At 28.3% G+C, this 18,533-nt stretch overlaps 4 protein-coding genes across 5 annotated transcripts in view; 2 read left to right on the top strand and 2 right to left on the bottom strand.

Moving 5' to 3' along the window:
• LOC103579521 (probable serine/threonine-protein kinase DDB_G0282963) overlaps positions 1-3,974 on the bottom strand; it is a 14,131-nt gene extending 10,157 nt beyond the window's left edge. For both annotated transcript variants that reach the window (XM_053739100.1, XM_053739101.1), the window contains exons 1-4: positions 3,749-3,974; positions 2,357-2,963; positions 151-2,157; positions 1-16 (exon numbers count right to left, since the gene is read on the bottom strand). The exon at positions 1-16 is cut by the window's left edge and continues 89 nt beyond it. In XM_053739100.1, coding sequence (XP_053595075.1) covers positions 1-16; positions 151-2,073 — 1,939 coding nt within the window. In that variant the 5' untranslated portion in view covers positions 2,074-2,157; positions 2,357-2,963; positions 3,749-3,974. The remainder of the gene's footprint in view (positions 17-150; positions 2,158-2,356; positions 2,964-3,748) is intronic.
• Positions 3,975-5,699: 1,725 nt separating this feature from the next.
• LOC103579562 (uncharacterized) lies at positions 5,700-7,604 on the top strand. The gene is made up of 5 exons (XM_008560994.1): positions 5,700-5,703; positions 5,824-6,012; positions 6,113-6,188; positions 6,253-6,337; positions 7,218-7,604. Exons 1-5 carry the CDS (start codon positions 5,700-5,702, stop codon positions 7,602-7,604), a joined length of 741 nt encoding a protein of 246 aa, XP_008559216.1.
• Positions 7,605-7,818: 214 nt separating this feature from the next.
• Positions 7,819-11,334, top strand: LOC103579563 (uncharacterized). The gene is made up of 8 exons (XM_053739570.1): positions 7,819-7,863; positions 7,940-8,158; positions 8,225-8,923; positions 9,287-9,369; positions 10,147-10,333; positions 10,402-10,802; positions 10,951-11,162; positions 11,318-11,334. The coding sequence occupies exons 1-8, from the start codon at positions 7,819-7,821 to the stop codon at positions 11,332-11,334; spliced, it is 1,863 nt and encodes a 620-aa protein (XP_053595545.1).
• A 5,653-nt stretch (positions 11,335-16,987) lies between these two features.
• LOC103579522 (uncharacterized) lies at positions 16,988-17,997 on the bottom strand. The gene is made up of 2 exons (XM_008560946.3): positions 17,914-17,997; positions 16,988-17,751 (listed from the first exon to the last, which is right to left on the bottom strand). Exons 1-2 carry the CDS (start codon positions 17,914-17,916, stop codon positions 17,413-17,415), a joined length of 342 nt encoding a protein of 113 aa, XP_008559168.1. The 5' UTR covers positions 17,917-17,997; the 3' UTR covers positions 16,988-17,412.
• Positions 17,998-18,533: the final 536 nt, after the last annotated feature.

Here is an 18,533-nt window from a genome sequence, read left to right as displayed (position 1 = left end):
GTGTTTGCTGTGTCACCTAATTATTTTAAATAGTATAAATATAAATAACTAGAACTAGTAATCAATAATTATATATAATAGTATTTTAAAACAGAGAGCATTAGAGTTGTGATTAAAATAAAAATAAATAATAATAGTTAAATAAATTACTTGATTAGTAATAGTCGTTGTAACTCGTTGTTTTTGTTGGGTTGCAACTCCTTGTTGATTGGGAGGTTTGGGTAATATTTGTGGCGGCTGCTTGGCAGGCTTTGCCGTAGCTATTTGAATCTGTTGATTGCCAAAAAGATGCGTTCGCGTGACTAATTGAGACGAGGCTTGTTGGTAACCCTGTGGTGTACCAATTATTTGTAGCACTTGCATTCCTTGTTGAAGTATCGGTGTATTAGGCCTAACTACTGGTGGTCCTGGACTTCCACCAGGTGCAGGACTTCTATTATTTAGTGTTGTATTTGATCCTAAATGATGAGGACTTTTAGCGGGTGGATATGGGCTCGGTGCTGGACTCTGTATCTGTCCTACGCTCATTGGACTCTGCATTGGACTCTGAAGCTGCATACTAAAATTGCTATTTGTTGATGTTGCTACTGGGCTCGGACTGTTTCTATTTGATTGGATGGAATTTGACGCCGGACTACGTAATAAAACCCGATTAGGACTTGGGCTTGGTGTTGGTGGTGCGATATTTGATGCTGGACTTTTAAGTGGCATTGAAAATGGACTTCCTGGTGAACTAATATTTTGAGTTTGGATATTTTGCACAGTTTTAACGGTATTGGACGTTTGATTATTACCAGATATATTTATCGAAGCACCTAAATTTGAATTGGGAGCTTGTGAAAATTGTCGTTGTGTTTGAAAAGCAGTATTATGTGATGTACCAATTCCAGAAATATGACTTAGTGTATTTATTGGATCATTAACAGTTGAAAAATGTGATACATTTGTTGCTGATACATTTGGCTGATTTGTTGTATGCATAACTCCTAAATGTATACTTTGATTATGATTGACATTTGAAGACTGATTAGCACTTGCTGTTGTTGACAATATTGGAGTATTTGATGTACTCGTGTATACATTTGAACTGAGAGCTAAATTTGAACTATGAGATATTGACACACCACTTGAATTTGAATGCTGTTGTATTGCTGAACTGGGTACTTGATTAACACTTGAACCAACAATATGAGGTGCAATACTCTGTATACTTTGAATTGTTTGAAATGGAAAATTGGTATTACAGGAACTCAAACTGCTGGGTGTAATTCCGGCTAAGACATTAAGTGATCTGTTAAAATTCTGGTTTATGCTCGATGATGATGTATTATGACTTGAATTTAAATTATTCAAATTAGATAAACCAGAATTATTTTCTCCAACATTAGCATTTAAAGTTGTAAAATTTTGATTTAGATTTGGATTCAAACCAGAGTTTATGTTAGAGAGCCCCGAACTTAATGTAGATGAATTAAGAGTATTTAACCGATTAATACCTGAATTAATGGCATTAATATCTTGCGCAAGACCAGCTAATCCATTGCTAATACTGCTGGAAGGTAAGTTTGAATTCAAAGTTGAATTCAATGCATTCAATGTATTTATGTCCGTATTTACAGTTGCTATACCCTGATTAATGTTAGGTAGTCCAATATTGAGCAGAGGATTAGATGTTGTTATAACATTTGAAGTTAATGATGTAAGACTGGTATTTAATAATGAAAGTGGCAATCCCATATTAAGGCCCACCCCAAAAGTGGGGCCGGCCGGGGGTAGGCCCATACCAGTCCCCGAGGAATTTATGGTATTTTGATTCAGTTGGCTTAACTGATTTAAATAAACTATGTGATTTCCAGTTGCCGAAGCGTTTGCTTGATCTTGTCCATGATTATTTGAGGATTGTTGCAATGCAAATGTTAATGGCTGTCCTGTTGAATTTTGTGCCTGTAATTGTTGTAGTTGCTGTAGCTGTTGATGGGTTAAAACAGCCACTGAATTACCGCGTCTTGTTGTCGGGGAAGTTGTAGAGGATACAGAGTCCCCGAGGAGAGGGCGTGTCTGAGGCTGCTGCATGCCCACGCAGCACCTCGTAATCCTAGGTAGCGAACAGCCACCTTTTCAGCAAATTTTCTTCTCCTCCAAATGTATATTTTATACCTGAGAATTACAATACAACATACCTGTCTTTAGTGCCATAAATTATACCCTTTAAATTTCCAGATGTTTAACTTTAGACTTTAAATAGAATAAACTTGTCTTAAGCTATTTAAAGTAAAATACATCAAGTTTAACATCCATTGACCACTGTACACCCTATATATTTTAAATAAATATTTAGTTACTACTTATTACTTACCTTTAATGTTAAGTTAATTTGTTTATTAATTAAGTTTATTTGTTTTGCGTTGCGGCGCCACTCAACGCGTCTGCGACCCACGTCGCCTGTTCCTGACATTCATGTAATTTTTAAATTTTACCTCAACGTCAATCATACAATAATCATTGTTTTATTTTCGCCACAATTATGATCATGTCCAGTAGTTAATATTATCCAAATTACTTGATATTTTGATCACTAGCCATGTGTAGTTGTCTGTAGCCTTGATATATTTTTTTCATCTTCTACAATAAACTTTTTATCCATTGAAAATATATTTTAGACGTTAATTATTGCCTATATATTTACTCATATATTATAATCCTTTTTTTTTTTTTCTATTACTTTTAAAAGCAATATATATGATATTGCTTTCCGAAATATATATTATGTGGCTTGTAGCCTATCCTAAATCTAAAACTGCGAAATAATTTGCTGACATTGTTTGATTGTTTAATTATCAATAAGTCTCTGCATCACTTTTTCTTTTATATTTTGGCATTTGATTGTCGGTCTCATTAGTTTTATTTATTATCAATTACTCCATTTTTTTTTTTTTTTATTAATTCACTAACTCATCTTGATTCTGAAACAAATAATATATATTTTTATTATTACAATAGCTCATAATTTTATTAGACAGTACTTTAAAGCTCTTAGAAGTACTTTTCATTATAAAAGTTAATGGCGTTAAAGGGACAAATCGTAAAAGGTCATCAGGTAGCTTTAGATTTTAATCTTGATCTTAAACAAATACAAAAAAAAAATCCAAAAAGTTGTTAGCAAGTCTACTATTTTATTTTAAAAATAAAAATAAATGGTAACTTTTTTTTTGCAAGATAATAAATTAAAAAAAAAAATGGATTTTATAATAAATAAAATGAATATTGAGAAAAATGACTAGATCAACACAGTATGTTGACATAAATAATTGTAAGGATAATAAATGATTTTTAAAATAAAAGAAAAATAAATAATTGAATAAAGTGATGAGTTATTATTTGAATTAGAGATAGTAGAGGTAAAATAAAGATATTTATTATAAAAAAATAGACATCTGGAAGATTATTTTGAGGTTATAATAAAGGAAATGAGTATGTGATAGTTCGCGTACGTGTATTATAACACGGTCCACAATTACCAACACAAGCAAAAGGAGCATCAGCTACTGGACCTAGAGCAGTGCGGCGCGCGGTTACACACAACAAAAGCACAAGTGACAAGGCGTAAACAAAAGAAAATCCCGCTCAGTTACATTAATATATATGATAAATAATTAAATAATATTGTAATAGCAGTAAATTTTTAAAAACATTTATAAAAAATCACATAGATGCTAATAGCGTCGCAATGTTAAATCATCAATATTACCTCCGCGAACGCGCGTTTAGCCACCCGTGTTGTTGCCTTGATGTATTAATTTTACACACTATCTTATTTAGATTTATTTACACAATAATCCTCAATGTGTTTTATTATTGTAACACTGTATATTACTTAATACACCACGTACACAATAATCTATTTGGTAATAATAACTTGACAGACAGTAGAATTTTCGTATCACGACAGTTCCGTATACGCGTTTCGCTGTAAGGTGGCAACGGCCATAATATATTTTACAATTTCGCCAATATTATACATTGATATATTTCTAAAGTATTGTATATTAAAGTCCCTATTATTATTTTCTAGTAATTTTTATTTCTCATTACCTTTGATAGATTGCGCGTAACTTTATTGCGCAAATTGGTTTTTTATTTTAATGACAGATGGCGGGACCATTCAATTGGTCTGTTCGGATTCTCCACTCGGCGCATTGGGGCGCTTGCAATATACCCGGGAAAATTTTAATTCATAATTAAATTTAATTAGTAGAAAAAAAGTGAGTTGCCAATTAAAAAAAGAAGTGTATTAATTATCAGTGTATTGATTAAAGTGATATTTAAGTAAAACAAATCTTAGTATTACACATCGATCATTAATTAATAGAAATTAATGGTGATTTCGTGTGCGAAAAAAGAATTAAAGTATCCTGGGATGGCGAGTCGAAACTCATCTATGAAAATAAAACAACAAAAAATATATATAATTAATGAATTATTTTGAATATATATGTAATATATATATATATATATATATATATATATATATATATATATATATATATAATATACATATGTATTTTAAAAATACTTCTACATATGTATATACAGCCCGTAGTCCCGTGTCTGCTACCTGTCTTGAAGTTTTTCTTGCAGTCACGGGGTGATCTCCCCTTTCTCTAACCTGTCTCGTAGTTTAATTCATTAATTATATGTTTTTTGTTGTTTTATTTTTATTGGTGTGTACGGACCCGCCACCCCAGAGTATTTTGATGCTTTTTTTGCACACGAAATCAACATTAATTTCTATTAACTAATGATCGATTTGTAATACTAAGATTTCATTCACTTAAATTTCACTTCAATCAATACACTGATAATTAATACATTTTTTTTTAATTGGTAATTAACTTTTTTTCTACTAATTAAATTTCATTTGAAAAACTTTTTAAGATAAGGTAAATCTATTAACCCGCTCAGTACCATTAGTCGCTCACTTTAACTGTTTAAGGCGATTTTTTATAATTTTTATAAAAAAAAATTACAACTAAAAATATTATTATTGATAAATAATTATTTGTAAATCTAAATATATTAAAATATGATGTATCAAATTATTTTATAATAGATTATAAATTTAAATTAAATCACTGTTTTCAAAATCGCGCATCACCGGGCATTTTTTACTATAACGTTCATTCGTTAGATTAAATTTAGATTACGTCAAATTTTTTAAGAATTTTTATAACTATATTTTATTAAAAACATTTTTAAAATTCATGAAATTTTATATTATGAAAGAATAAAGTAGCATAATTTATAAATTAGTTGTCCAAATCAATTAACTTATGATAGTTTAATTGATATTGTCTTTGAGCGACTATGGGGCCATGTGTTGATCGAGTAATGGTACATGACAACTTTTAGTGAGCGACTATGGGTACACTCAAGGACCTTATTTAAAAAATTAATAATAATTAATTATCAACATTATTCTTCAAACTTAAATTTTATTCTAATACTCGAAACTTCAAAAAATAACTATAAAAAAAATATGGTTTTTCATTTTATTTATTAATTTATATTGAGTGATTTAATCTCACTCCAATGAAAAGTGAGCGGGTACAAGGGCTTTTACCTCATAATAATTTTTTTTAATATTTGAAATTGCGCGCGTATTAAACAATTTTACGCGCTCATCCTGACGCTCAGTTCAAATGTGTAAAATTTAATAGACAGCTGTAAAGACTTTTTTTTTTATTCAATTTTAATAATAATTAATGGATGTTAAAAGTTTAATGAGAAGAAATAATAGTTATGATGGAAATGAAAAATCTATAGCGCCAAATCCTAATTTAAATAAAAAAATTAATAATTTGCGTAATACGGTTTCGTCATTGGAGACTAGTTTTAAAATATCAAAGGATTTAGAAGATATTAAATCGTCGCGATTTAAGATGATAAAACTATCTAATGAAAGATTGAAAGATAACTTAGAAGAATCTGAAAAGCGGAATACAAATATGCTTAGTTTGTATATCACATATTCATATTTTTATGTGTTATGATTAATTTTAAATATCTCTGGTCATATAATTGTATAATAAGTGTATTTAATGGTTCTTTATAGATTTATTTCGGTATAATGCTACGGATGAATTACCACAGAGTTTAAAAATTCAAGCTAAAAAATCATGGAATCAAAAGTTTGTTTAAAAATTTTAAATAAGTGAAGTTTGGTAACGGATTATTTTATTATTTATTTTATAGGTATGATGCTTTATTGAAATTAAATGATCAATTAAGACGACAAATACGAGAAAAAGATGCTCTTTTACATGATAAAGAAAGTCAGGTTATTAATTTTATTGTGAATAATACATAGGGTAGAAAAAAATTTTAGTAAAATTAATATGTTGATATATTTTTCAATATTTACCTCGATAGCCAGAGTTTCTGGTCAGAAAGTTGGTGTACATGAGATGCGAGCAACTTGACGACAACTTTCAGTTGTGTAATTGTTGACTACAAGTTGCTCAGAAATTTGGCGGCAATCTACTGTCGCAATCTGTCATCAAGTTTCTGAGCAACTTGTAGTCAACTTGTCGGCAACAGTTACATGAGCTGAAAGTTGTCAATAAGTTTCTTGGAAAGTTGCCGTCAACTTATGGAAATGCCAACTTTTACAGCCAACTTGGCAACAAGTTGCGGTCAACTTGGCTATCAGAGTAACAACTTTTGAAAAATCTTTTTTACATCTTAGTAAAAAATTAAAATACCTAAGTAGCACAGAGACAACTTTAAGATGTCATAACCCACTTGGCATGAATGTCGGAAAGATATCTTTTTGACATCAGAAAGATAACATAATTTTTAAGATAACTTTATGATACCAATAAGACTTTTTGACATTCATGCCGAGCGGGAAAGATGTCTTTTAAAAGGACAAGACGATTTTTTTTTTGTTTCAAAGCCAAATTATTTTTATATAAATAAGACATCCAGATATTGGTCCTATTGACCACTATGATGTAATTTATTTTTTGTCGTCACTTGTGTCAAGTTTTTTAAGCAGATATTTTTTCGGTGACATAAATTTCTGATCGTTCTGTCAAAATTTTAGTGCCTTATTGATATGTCAAAAAACAGCCTGAAAACTGACATCTTATAGATGTCAAGTGTGTTACGTGGGTAAATGTAATTTCTTGAATTTAATTATTTTTTAATTTGAATAGAACGCATCATTACAACAAAAATTGCTCGACGTTGGAGATAAATTGACTCAACGTGAAGAATTAATAAATTATATTTGCAATAAATATATAAATTTCAAAAAACGTAAGAACAAAGAAGAAACTCTTTTACGCGAATCAATTGAAACGTTATTACATGACGCCTTATTAGAAGTAAACGATCATAATAATGGTACCCCTACTACGTCGCGAATGTCTTTAAAACCTAGTAAAGAAGCTCTGTTGGCTTATGAAACAAAAAGAAGTGATCGATTAGCTCGTGAAAATTATCTTTTGCGTACTCTTGTTCAAAAAATAAAAATTAATTGTCACTGCCATGAAAGTTCCGATTCATCGAGTGCTTGTCATTCTTTTCGCACAGACAATTAACAATATTAGCTAACAATAATGATAATAATAAGAGTAATAATGAATATCTTTGATTGTATAACATAAATTGGTACGATTACGTAGGCTACTTAACAGTCATAATGCTATGATTGGATATTTTTAATAATTGGATTCAACAATAATCACTCAAGAATTGAAGAGCTTCTTTATATAAGCGCAAGAAAAAGATAAAATAAGTTTTGTTGATCACAATATGCCGACAATTCATATTGTAAAAAAACTATTTCATAATTACATCGTAAGTTATCTGAATATTTGAATAATTATTTTTTTTAAACAAAATAATAAATAAATTTTGAATTATTTATTTTCAGATGGATGTACCAGAATTATTTAGGTCAATAAATTTATGGAGTTTTGTATGGGAAACAATTGGAAACGCATCAATGGCTTACGATATAACATCCAATTGGAATGGAACTAAATCAAATGATGACAATGAGTTTAATCTTTTTGAAAATCCCGCCAAATTGGGAATACTTACAGGATTATTAATAGCTCTGTATGCTGAATCTGAATTTTTTCCGGCGAAGGTATTTTTAAAATTTAATTAATTAATTAATTTAAAAAACGTAATTAATATTAATATTTATTTTCAGTTTGACAATTACATAGAGTCGAAATTAAAAAATATTGCCTTTATGATACTAAACATAAGTTTCTTTTTAATAATCGCCCCTTTTATTGCCGCAGCATTGACTGTATTTTTTATTTACCGCCAAATTATTAAATTGATTTTAAAAATTACCATGGGGAGAAAATTCGCGGGCTTATTGGAAGGAACTGATTGCGTGTGGGCTATAGAAGATTCATCAGCTTTGTCAGTTATAAATGTCCTCGGCGTTTTAGAATTAGACTCACTGAGCACCAATAGTGTGAATATTATTGAAGACTTTAGAACTTTGATCAAAAATCGTTTGTTATCAAAAAATTATGATAAACTATTTTGGGCGCGTGAAAAAAAATATGGATATTGGTTTTGGAAAATAAGTGATGACATAAATTTAAAAGAACGTGTACGCTGGCTAGATATTGATCATAATAAATGTAATGGAACTTGTAATGATGTTTATGGAGGATATTTAAAAGAAATAATTTCACGCGTAAGTAATAAACCACTTCCGGAAAATCATTCTGCCGGATGGGAAATTTTGATTGGACAAAATTGTCAGTCTTATGAATTTCAAAAAGTTGATGAGGATATAAATAATATTGAATTAAAAAGAACTGTTACTCTAGTGTTTCGGGTTCATCACTGTCTTGGAGATGGTGTTGCTCTATTGAGACTTTTACTGGAAGCAATAGCAGATTCATCAAATTATAAAATGAAAACACACTCGACATTTACGGATGAGAAAATAAAAATATTAAATAGTAATCCAAGTAATTTTTTAACTGTACCAAAACTCCGAAGACATTCATCAATTTGTGGTACTTTGAAATATTCATCAGACGTTATTTATTATTCTTCTGATGCATTGAGTGCTTCGATGCCTTTCGCTGTAAGAATTTCTTTAAGCCGAATCTTCAGAGGCTTGAAAAAATATTTGAAGATCAAATGGTGGTTGTTAACTAGTCTTACAACGGCGGAAATTGAAATTGGAATTATGAAAAATTTTAAAGTGTTAAAAGTTATTATTTTTAACATTTTTTATAAATTAAGAAAAATGTTAAAAATTATTACGGCGTTAATACTAATACCGAATTGTCTTTGGCGACAAGCTTGTCTCAGTATGGATGACAGGTTTGTAAATTTTAAAATTTCTTTATTTATTACTAGGGACAAGATTTTTGCCTTAATTTTGAAATGAATAATTCAATTGTTTGATATTAAGGCGAAATTATTGGTTTTATCAGAAAAATTTTCAAACAAAAGTTGTAGGAAATTTAATTTTCTAAAAAAAAACTCTCTTATGATTTTTTTAAACGACCAATAATTTCACCGTAATTCCAAAATTAAGATTCATAATAAATGATTCAAATTTTTGATAATTACCAAAATCTTAATTTTGAAATTATGGCTTTCTTTTTAGTCCTATGACAAAATTATAAGAGACATTTTTTTTATAAAATTAAATTTTGAACAACTTTTATTGCAAAAATTTTTTTATGCGACCAATATTTTTGCCATAACATCAAAAATTTGACCTAATTAATTATAAATTATTATTTTTAAATTAAAGCAAAAATCCTGGCCCTATTTATTACAGTCGAACTCCATTAATTCGGAGACTTAGTCTACGGAGGAGCGAAAATTTCTTGAAATTTCCGAGTTAACGGATGCTCCTTCTTCCTTAAAAAATAAACAGTACGCATGCACTCTTACATCTACATGAATGATACATAGATAAATATATACAGACACATACAAATGCATAGCAGGTGGGAGACAGTGTAGCTCGTAGTGAGGGTCAACATTGAGGGGAAGTTCCGAGATAATAGAATCCGAGTTAGTGGAGTTCGACTGTAATTGACCTTTTTTTTTAATGTATTTAAAGTGAAAGAAATTTAATAATTTTAGTGCTCTTCATGGTCCAGCCTTAAGTGGAGATAAAAAAATTTCTTGTTGGATGGAAGAGGATTTTAAAGACAACCAAAATGACAGTCTTCTTGCAAAAATAAGAGACATTAAAAATCTAACAGGTACAAGATTTAGTGACGTGATTCTCGCTTCTCTGTCAGCAAATATGCATAAATATTTCTGGAAGGTATAGTAATATTTATTATTATTAACTTTTTATTAAATAAAGATGTTAAAAATTTAATTGTTTTATAGATTGGCGAAACAGCGCCGAAAAATTTGACAGTAGTAATTCCGACGAGAATGACAGCGCCAAGTCAAAAACTAACTTTTAAAAATCGTTTTTCTGTTGGACTGTTGCCTCTTTGTATTTCTGAAGTTAATGGAATTTACTGTGGTCATCCAGCTGATGATCCTAGAAAATTACTTGATCGTTTACGTGACGTATCAAAGTCTTATAGAAAATTACGAAGTGATTCAGATTATTTAGTTAACTACTGGGTAATGACATGGCTGTCAGCTGCATTACCTGAAGCACTTCTCAGGCCGTTTCTTAAAAGTCACAGTACTATGGTTTTCAGTAATTTGCCAGGACCACAAGCGGTGGCTATTTTAGGTCATACATTAAAAAAAATTTCATTTTGGATTCCTCATAGGTACGAACAATAGTTTACTTTTAGGAAGTAAATGACTGGTTCTTATCCAATCTTACTCTCATCATAGTTATAGACATTCTTATACTCTTGCATACTTCTAATTAATAAAAAAAAAAAAATTAATTAATAATATTAAATATTATTAAAGGGGAACAACGGGTATAGGTTTTTCATTCTTAACATACGATAGCAATGTTCATCTTTCATTGATAGCTGATGAAGCTCTGGTAACTGAAGGAATGAATCTTGATGACATTCTCAAAGGAACTGTCAATGACATCAAAAGACTTCATGACAACATTACACTACCTTGTTTCGCGAAATCATATTTAAATAACGCAGATGCACCCATGGAAATAGGTATTATGAAAAAGTTTAGATTAGTCATATATTTAAATATAATTTAAGTTAATTCTAGAAAATTTTTCAAGTAAAAGTACAGCTTTTATGTTGGAGTTTGCAAAAAAATTAATTTTTTAAATTGACTTATTAATATACACATTAATTATTTTCAGATTTCGGTGTGCAGTAAAGCAGCATCATCACCATTATCAACTGATTTATAATAACTTTTTATTAACTACTGTAAATTTTACACTGATGTAAATATTAAATTAACAGGGTGTATTTTTATTCATGTAAAATTATTGTATACTTTTTATTTACTCATGACTTTTAAGTAAATGATTGATGTACTTGTATATGTTTTTTACAAATAAATGTTTTAATCTAAAAAAAAATCTAAAAACGGTTAATCCTGTAGACCAAACGTATAACTCTCCGCTGAAGACGTTATTATTGGTAAACTTTTGAGCTCTACGAGGTCAAAAGCAATTGGATCGAAAAACATAGTTCACTGAAGAAAAGTAATTTTTGTCCAACGATATCTTTGGAATAAATCGGCCAATTTGCACGCGCTCTGTGGCAATCGAAAAAAACTTGTTGAGACTTAAATTTGATCAAACAAATCGGTCGAGAAATTTTTGAGTTATGCAACAAAAATTAGAAAAAAAATTTGTAAGTCTTAGTGAGCCTTTTCGATTGCCGCAAGAATCCATAAAAAAATCCGTAGTTTTGACTAAGATCGCCGGCTGAGAAAATTCATAGAAAATGTATGGAAAACCAAAACTTGTCACCGCTTAAGAAAATCTATAAAAAGTGTATAGAGAACCAGAACATGTTATTTTTTACTTTTCAACTGTGATAACTAATGAGCTATCGTAAAAAAATGGTAATTAAGTTTCCTGAATTTTTTTTTAAAATAATTTAAAATAAAAAAATTTTTTTCAACGAAAGCAACTAGTGGTTTATTTTCCTCCTAATATTTGAATTAAATACCAAATAAAATTATTTACACTTACTCTGCACTGATGATTAAAAAAAAATCACATAACACTTTTAATTAGTACCAAACACTTATTACTCATAGCACTTTCAATAAAAATAAAAAAACTTTTGATTGACATAAAATTTTCAATTTCAAATGGCGGCAAACATTCACGGAATGAAAAAATTATTTTTACACTAAATTTCAAATGAAAAAATTATAAAAACAAATAAATGAATATATTTATTTAATTACTTGTTATTTTAAAAATCTCTGATATATGAATAATAATAAATAAAAGTCGGCAAAGTTGATATTTTATTTAAATTGTGAACTCCAACAAACGCCAAGATTTAAACAGCGTGAAATTTGACATGAAGTAATTTAATTATTTTTCTAATTTATAATTCAAGTACAAAGAAAATTATAATAATTAAATGTTTGTTAAGAAGTGAAGAATTATTTTTTCCAAGAGTTTTTATTAATCACGACTTAAAAATAGTTAATTATTTAATTAAATCGCGAAGTCGAAACTGCGCGTCACTATCGTGGCGGTGATAAAAACTTTGAGGCGACACAAGCGCTGCAGTGGCGAGAATCGGAACGGACACGCGCAGAACTTCTAAGCTCAGTCAGTCTCCCGCCTGATTGTTGTTTACAGTTGCTGCTGCACTTCGTTAAAATAATTATTTTATTCATGAATCAACTCAATAACAAAACTTTAATTGGCTTCAATAAATTTTTAAGTGATCAATACATATTTTAAGATAAAAAATAAAGTGTGTCAGTAAACTTATGGTTTTAAATAAATTAAATTTAGTGTTGACTTTGTTTTCTTGTCATTTTGTCCGGGTTCATTGTTGTTATTTTAATACACCAATAAATTCAATTAAATTTTTAAGTAATTAAATTTATTTTCAAATGATCATTCGACTTTTTTAATTAATTAGTTGCAGTCGTTTTATTTATTTAATGTTTGTTTATAGTTGAAGGCTATTGATGTACGAGAGTGCTTGTGTCAGGCTGGCTAGTATTTAAAATGGCGGCAAATGTAAGTTGGCTTAAAAATTATTTAAGTTTTTTTTTTTAATTTATTTCATTGAGAATTAATATATTTAATTTATTGATGTTATTCAAATAATTGAATATAAATAAAACTATTTGACAAGAATAATTTTTTATGGGAAACTTGAAAATATCAGGAAAATTGATGATACTGAAAGTAGTAGACATCAGATGAGTGTAAATGTAGCGGACATGAAACAATTTTTAAATTACATATAGAAAAATTAAATAATTAAATTAATGAAATAAAAAAAAAGGCACTGATTTGATATTTTTCTAAAAGTTCATTTTTTAAATTTTTTGTTGAAACAATTTCATTTTATTATTTAAAAATTGTCGGAAGTCCGTCAACTTTACTATCATAGACATCAGACATTTTTTTATTTTTATTTATAAGATACTTGTGAGTAAAATAAAGGTTTTTTTTTAATAGCACGGAAAAATTTTTAAAAGTTATTGACGTACAATGAAAAAAATTTTTTTTTATAAGTATTTTATTTGTTTATTTAAAAAAAAAGTTTTTTTTTTAAAGTCTGCTTTTTATTTTATTTATAATTTTCTTATTTTTTATTTTATAAGTTTTCGTTGATGGTTCGATTTTAAGTTTTATTGATATCTCGAAAACCTAAATAAACATATAGACGTCATTGTCTATTAGAAAAAAAAAAAAAAAAAAAAAAAAAAAAAAAAAAAAAAAAAAAAAAAAATTGCATAAAACTTTTTATTTTCAAAAAAAAATTTTCGTGCGATGTATTGTTTACATGCTGAAAATAATACGAGACTGAAGTTAGCAATGATCCTAAAGTTAACAGACGATTTGCAATTTTTGGATTTTTTTGTACCAAATCAATTATGAAAAAAAATAAAAATAAAAAAAGCACATGTAGAAAATTACAAAAACTCTACGTGCAATTTTTAATAATATTTTTTTTTATAATTTGTCGTTTTAAAAAAGTTTTCAAAATTACAAGACGTCGACTTACTTAAAATCATAAATAATTCTATAGTCAGTTTGAATTTTTCGAATAAATGGAATTCAAACTTCCCGCGCTTCACAAGCTGCGCGCGCAGCCGTAGCAATAACCGTTGGGCATTTTCTCCTGCTATACGACTCGAGTTGCTCAGACCTAAAAAAGTGTCATGTCCGAACGAGTTTACATCTCTCATGCACTTGCACACTATTTAATTAATTCCGTGAGTTAATTCGAGTTAAAAATTAATAATTAATATCACATTAGCTTCATTATGTCACGCGGAATATATTGTGGTAATAATTTTTATAAAATAATTGATATTTATCGGATAAAATATAATATTTAAATTCTCTCGCTGCTCTTGGTTCGAATAATTTTTTTTATTACTTTATTTTTAATATTTGAATAATTAATAAATATTTGAGTGAATTAAATTGAAAAAATTCATTGATTGAAAAAAAAATCATAATTAGATTTAAAATATTTAAGGATTTTAGACCAGAAAAATAATAAATTAAATTAAATTAATAAATAATTTTCTCTTAAATTTCAGGTTTTAAGTACAGAATGCTGAAAAAATTTGGAAAATATATCGATGTCAAGACAATGGATCCTGATGAAACAAAGCCACAGTTCTTAGACATCAGACAAAGATGGCCGCCAAGAGGGAAATTTAAACTTTGAAAAATTGCCACCAGCGCCGAAGCTTACTGAAATTGCCGTTGTAATCCAGTGTGTTCACTGGTCGAGATCACCAAGCGCAGAAACTCATCCAATCATTCAATTAATTATCAAAAAGATGAAGTAAGAATAATTTTCTATAGCTCAGAATTTAAATATGAATTATATTTTATCTATTTCATAAATTTAATTATTTAAAAAAATTCAGTTAATTTAATTCATTTTTTGTGAATGCTAAAAGTTCATACTTTAATTTTTCAGGTGTCAGAAAAATTTTGATGGTGTGATCAAGAAAGTCGAAAGTAATCGAGTTTGCTTCTGGACCAAGCGGCTCTTCCGTTGCTGAAAACTTGTGATAACGTCCGCCGAGGTAATGATGCGTCAAATTGATAGTATAATTAATTTTTTTCATAAACATTTACATTTAGATTTGGACCAACGAAAATTATCAATTTTTTTTTTTAGAAACTGAAAGAAATGTCTGCTGGTCTGGAAGTTTCTCGGCGTGGTGAGTGAATTTTATTTATCAAATTTATTATTTTATACAATACAATTATTTTACCGATTCAACAATATTGTTAAACTGTCTAAAGCCAAGTCTTGATTACTTGGCTTTCATTAATTTTTTTAATTATTATTGCTCTGTGATTACAAAAAAAAATTTATTTTTTTTTTGTTTTTATTTTTTTTATCTCTGATTTTACGAGTATCGAATGACTCGTAAATATAAATATTTTATTCATATTTAATTAACTGATTTTGTGACATGTACATACATAAATATATGTATGTATATATATACAAACTCAATCACAAAAAAAAGCCGTTGATTTCCTTCGGTAAATATTTTTTTTTTAAAGCAAATAATTTAAGTTGTTTCAGAAATGAAAGCAACACAATGAAATTTATAAGATATTACAGGATATTAATATATTATATACCGAGGAAAATTAATTATATTTAAACGGTAAGATATAATTTTAGTTATACTGAAAAAAGTGATTAAATTTAATATCCACTTAAATCAATAAGTGATAGTGAATTTAATTATGAAATTAATTTTTGTAATATGTAATAAATTAGTATGTGTTGTTATAGGCTGTAGTTTCCGTTTTGTCAGACAAGCAAATATTACCGCCAAGAAGAAAAATTTGAATTTTCAAGTTTAAACAAACGGATCTGAAGCTTGTGAAAACCACCGGTGAAATAAGGCGTTGAACCGCCACTCGAAGACATGAACGAGCTTTCATTTAATTATTTGAGATAAAGATAATAATCAAGGTAATAATAATTTTATATCGTTACAAAATTAGAATTTTTTTTAAATTTAGTATCAATTTTACGAAATTAATTATTTTTTTAATCAATTCAATTCCGGTGACATTGTAGTGATTAAAAGTAAAGTAGTTGATGGATGTTGATTATTTTTTTTAAATTTACTAGTGGTTTTGAATTTTATTTTTTAGTTGGTGCGAAGATTTGGGTGGTGTATCAGTCTTAAGATTCAAGAGTAAAAGAAGATGCTTCCAGATGAAAAGGTACCAGGTGCTGAGAGTTTAGAATTACGGCCGCCGAGGTAAAAAAAAAAAATTAATTTCAGACTTAGATAATTTTTCAAATAAAAAATTACCCATTATCTAATTGACATATTTTTTTTTTTTTGCAGAAACTGAAAGAATTGTCTGCTGGTCTGGATGATTCTCGGCGTGGTGAGTGAATTTTTTTTATAAAATTTGAATTTTTTGATAGCATGACAATTTGAATAGTTTAACAATATTGTTGGATTGTACTTTAAGTCCAAGTCTAAGTACTTGGCGCACATTTTCCCTTTAACTATCATGACTATATCATTATCATTGATATTATTTATCATTGCTGCGTTGAGAAGTGAAATTAACTATTTCTGACTCGACATTTCTAAAAGGTTTTATTTGATTTCACGTTTCGTAACGACCTCTGAGATACCGAGAATCAATTCGAATTCAAGTTGTTTGATTTTTTTCTTATTGAGGAGATAATTTCGAACAAAATGACTCATGATTAAGTTGAATTTGTGTAATTCTAGAGTTACATATTCAAAATATATTTTAAGAAATTAATTTTACGACTTTCTAAATTTTTTAAAAAATTGTTTTTTAACGGGTAATAGTACATACATTTTTTGATAGCTTAGGATCCACTTTGTTCCTCTATAGTCGCACTTTTTCTTAGCTTGACTTTTTAAACATACAAATACCACTGCTGTGGCCTAATTTGTTTCTACAATTTTTGTGGCTCTGTTGAGAGAATTTTGAGTAGTGGGTTATTTTGTCACATGGTCTTCTTTAAAATGAGATATAATTTCGAATAATTTCATTTTTCGCTTCAACATTTTGATATTTGATTAGTAATTTTTTTATTTATTTATAATTAATAATTAATAGTACATATCGCAAAATAGCAAACTTATAAATCCATTGACGACAAGCGTACATTTAACTATCATTAAAAAAAGTTATTAATTCCTATTTCTCGCTCTATTCTTCCATCAGTCTTGAAATGTAAAAACTTATTTAGTTATACTTTAATAATACAATGCATGACGTCTTCCAATAGCTTTTCTATTATGACGAGCACGCGATTCCATTTGTTGGCGATAAACAAACAATGGTCGAAGTAAATTGGTACCTGCTGCAGTTTCTAAATCATCTTGAGCTTCATTCGCTGGTTCTTGTTCTAATGATCTAGGTTTCCGTATAAGTTTAACTGGTTCACTTGACCCGTGAAATATTGATGATGGTAATGACGATAAATCGTCATCGATATTAGACATAGCAATCAGTGGGTTTGCTTCGGTTGATGTAAAAAAGATAAATTCGATCAAAACAATGATTGAAATTATGCGGATGACACTTTTTGTTGCCTGTAATATAAAATATTAAATAAATTAAGTTAAAGTTTTTGTTCGCGATGAAAATTTATTCAGTACTTGAAAAAGTTTGTTGAAAGAAAAGTAAAATTACATTTTAAATAAATATTCTTACTTATAAAATTAAATATTGTTATTAAAATCAAGATATTTTACCATTTTTTAAACTTTTTTTATTGAAGATCGTGTTGGTTGACAAAAATTTTAACTCAGTAGCTCAAAATATTGTGCTTTGATCCACTTTTGAGAAAACTATGATGACAAAATAAAATTTTGCGACAATTTATATCAACTATTGACGTCAATGAGTAATATATTGATACATAATTGACGTTTTTTAAAAGTGATAACTGACCTAGCAAACTGAGTCATATGCAATACATGTGAAAAAAGTTTACAAATTTGATTACTCAAATGATTATCGATCATTCATATTCTTCTACTTTTGCGTAACCTGCATATGACTTGTTTTTCGTAAATATTATTGTCGTGTACTGTAATTACGGTAGCGGGATATAGTTTTTGACCTTCAATTCAATTTGAATCTTTTTATTCTCATGACTCAGAAAAAAAATTGATGATAATTTAAAAAATAAATAAGAAGTAGACATTTGACTTTTTTTTTATTCATTTAATTTCAAAACGTTTATTTATTAACTTTTGAATTTTTATTTGTATGGTTCTCGGTCATAATTTTACAGAAAATTTATCGTGTGCATAAATGGGATTTTTTTGAAATTTTTTCATGGGATATTAATTACTGAGAATATTTTCAC

This window comes from Microplitis demolitor, chromosome 5 (genome assembly GCF_026212275.2).
Source record: "Microplitis demolitor isolate Queensland-Clemson2020A chromosome 5, iyMicDemo2.1a, whole genome shotgun sequence".
Lineage (NCBI taxonomy): Eukaryota > Metazoa > Arthropoda > Insecta > Hymenoptera > Braconidae > Microplitis > Microplitis demolitor.
The sequence above is the reverse complement of the archived record's forward strand: the minus strand, read 5'-3'. Positions and strand labels throughout refer to the sequence as shown.